Consider the following 3,381-nt stretch of genomic DNA (forward strand, 5'->3'; position numbering starts at 1 on the left):
CAGAGTTCATTAAAGACAAACATACAACTGTAAGTGGTATATGTAACAATGGATGATAGCATACTTCTACCTCTTTGAAATGATAACGACAATTTGATAGATCAATGCATTGGGCCGCAAATGTCTCTTCATCACTTTTTTATATTAGTATAATTATTCCACCGTTCATATGTACCTTATATATATTTACCACTGTAAAAGATTCCAATTGGTTTCAATGCAACCGTTTTATTGCTGTATCTGACTTTGTATGTCAACCATACGGAGCAGATGATAAACTGTCTTCGAAGTCTGACAGATCTGGATGTGTATGTCCTTAAAATACAAATTGTATCTTATTTCCAGTGGTAATGCCTATTATCAGCATTAAACATGAATTATATATTTAGTTTAGTTAGTAAAACGTAATGGTTTTACAGAGTTCCTTAAAGACAAGCATAGAAATGTAAGTGGAATATGTAACAAGGATGATAGCGTACTTCTTCATCTTTGAAATGATCAAACAAATTAGATCAATGCACTGGGCAGAAAATATCGTTTCATCACTCTTTTATATTCGTATCATTATTCCACCGTTCATATGCACATTATATATATATTTATCACTGGAAAAAATTTCAATTGGTTTCCACATAACCATTTTATTGTCCTGTGGAGCAGATGATAAACTGCCTTCGAAGTTTGGCATTCAGAGCCTGAAGCATCTTGATCCAGTTGCATGCAGGTGGGGAGATCTCACTGCCTCTGTATGCTCACCATACATCACATGACATGTTCAGCACTGGTGTGCAGTCAAAATGATTCCGTAGCAAACGAATAGTAGTATAAATATGTATTCGCCCCCACAGGAAAGCACCATTCTCAAAACACTATATCATAAGGTAAGGAAACAACAATCTATTATGGGAAACATTTAAAGTAGCAGACGGGTAACGATGGATCTGTTTGCTTGACGCTCACAAACTAAAGGCTAGACATCTTAAAAGGTAGCGTGATGGTGTTGTCTGCGTGGGTATGTAAATACCCGGCTTGGGTCTCTAAAGATCAGGAAGAGTCAAAATGAACCATCGATTTATTGATATGTGTGCTTAGATAACTGACAGTGATGTATCGCAGAATGTAGGGAAGATCGACAACGAGACGTACTTGGGTAATTTGACATAAGGTCATGTTTTTGATGAGCTGGATTACTAGACAACGTGGCTCGAACCTCGGATATTCTGGTCTAGTTCAGTTTGGAATAAGTGTTTCTGGGGAGTTGGCTCCAAATTTTTCTATTTATGCAAAATATGAAAATGTAAGACAGTTGCATGGATTGGCAGTAATGGTCCATTTGTTCACGAAAGAAACACCTTTCTTAATCGTGGTCAAAATTGAGATAATTTTGCTTGAAAAGCCTATTCTTTCCAAGGACTTTAATTCAAGGGCTCAAGTGGACCTCATCGGCATGCAGTCAATGAGTCAAGGCCAGTATAAGTGGATCATGATTTACCAAGATCATCTTACCAAGTCGCCTATCAACTTTTGGACATATTTCTCCTACTTGGCGCTCCCTGTGTGCTCCAAAGTGACAATGGATCTGAATTTACAGCACAGGTTGTAACTGAATTGAAACTTATGTGGCCCTCATTGGTGATCGTGCACGGAAAGCCTCGACATCCCCAAAGCCAAGGTTCTGTAGAGAGGGCGAACTGTGACATTAAAGACATTCTAGTTGCTTGGCTTGGAGACAATGACACCAGTGATTGGACTGTAGGACTTAAGTTCGTCCAGTTTCAGAAGAATTCAAGTCTCCACAGTGGTATCAAAACCTCACCATGTGCAGCTCTCTTCGGATCTGATGCTCGGACTGGCCTTGCATCTTCAACCCTCCCACAGGAAGTTCTTCAGCAACTGCAGTCAGAAGATGATCTACTTTCGGCCATTGAATCTCCTGTTTCCAATGCTGCCAGTGACGCGTCAGAAGTATCTACTCAAACATCGCCCGCCTCCCAGGAAGATCAAGTAGCAGCACAACTTAACAGCATCATGCAGAACAGAAAAAGAGCCAGAGAAGCACAAGAAGAACAAGCCCAGCGCATGGTGAAACGCAGCAAACGTGTTTTTGGGCCTGTAAGTGTTGGAGACAATGTAACTGTTCCTATCCCCCATGTCGAAAGAGGAAGAGGTGATCCAAATAACATAATTGGTGTAGTTATTGAGTGTAGTGACAATGACATGTTCACAATTGCAGTCAAGGGTGGTGTGCTAAATGGGAAATATTCCCGTAACCAGTTTGATGTATGTGTCACCAAACTGTATAATGCTGACGATTTCAATACCGATCGAACACTCCCTTTGCGTCAAGTTTTTCAACTTGACTCTGTGGTGGTCAAGGCTTTGTAAGGTGTAATTGTGTTGGAACTATACAGTGTCAGACCAATCGCTGCAAATGTTTTAAGGCCAAGATGCAATGTAATTTTAGATGTCAATCAAGTCTTTCAAAACAAAAAACATATATATACTGGAAATTTCAGTGATTATGTCTAATTAGACTTATTAGACTTAATCACTGATTATACTTGTTTCCTGTAACACACACACACACACACACATATATATATATATATATATATATATATATATATATATATATATATATAGAGAGAGAGAGAGAGAGAGAGAGAGAGAGAGAGGTTGTTCAGTATTGTCTTTTATAAAAAATAATTGTCAGTCAGGTAAACATTACATTCTCGGGGCTTTTTGTCAATGATATAACGAATTTGCTTATAACGAACTACGGTTATAACGAACTAAACTAAGTGGTCCCTTTGAGTTCGCTATAACCGTAGTTTACTGTATATATATTCATTTATTTATATAATAAGGAGGAGAGAACCTAACTCATATCAAAATTAAATTTAGACGGCAATCGATAAGTGCCGCAGCGACACACATCAAGAGACAAGAGGAGAAACCTATACTGTGTTTCTTAATGTTAGGGACATTGATGAGTTATATATGAGGTGATGAAAAATTGACTCGAGTTTCATCTACGAACCATTAAAACACTATCGGCTGTCATTGTGTGTAACACGTGTTGTGTTCACCCAGCCGTAAGATGAAGTATTGGAGGCCGCCTTCTTACTTCTGTTTCTCCTGCGTATTGAAGCATAGTGTGAAGATTCCAGCTACAGCAGTTGTTTGTAGAGACGACACATTGCTATTATACATTCATATCGTATACGACCTCGTTACACAAGCAATCGTGAGAAACGTGTGTGCGTCTTCATTTCTGTCTGACAGATATTAGCATTGTATTCCGTCGGCGAGTAGAATTCCCAGTATCTATATAACTTTTCAGAAGTTGATTTTATCAAGTGAAATACCAAGTCATAGCGT

General features: G+C 38.6%; 1 protein-coding gene across 1 annotated transcript; it reads left to right on the forward strand.

The window, feature by feature from the left end:
• The first annotated feature begins 1,617 nt into the window (after positions 1 to 1,617).
• Positions 1,618 to 2,385, forward strand: LOC139465547 (uncharacterized). The gene has a single exon (XM_071247265.1). The coding sequence runs from the start codon at positions 1,618 to 1,620 to the stop codon at positions 2,383 to 2,385; it is 768 nt and encodes a 255-aa protein (XP_071103366.1).
• The last annotated feature ends 996 nt before the right edge of the window (positions 2,386 to 3,381 follow it).

Source organism: Haliotis cracherodii, unplaced genomic scaffold, assembly GCF_022045235.1.
Source record: "Haliotis cracherodii isolate W230 unplaced genomic scaffold, xgHalCrac1.p SCAF_18, whole genome shotgun sequence".
Classification (NCBI taxonomy): domain Eukaryota; kingdom Metazoa; phylum Mollusca; class Gastropoda; order Lepetellida; family Haliotidae; genus Haliotis; species Haliotis cracherodii.

Coding starts and splice junctions, on each gene's coding strand:
- LOC139465547 (XM_071247265.1), top strand. CDS start 1,618: ATGTGGCCCTCATTGGTGATCGTGCACGGAAAGCCTCGACATCCCCAA.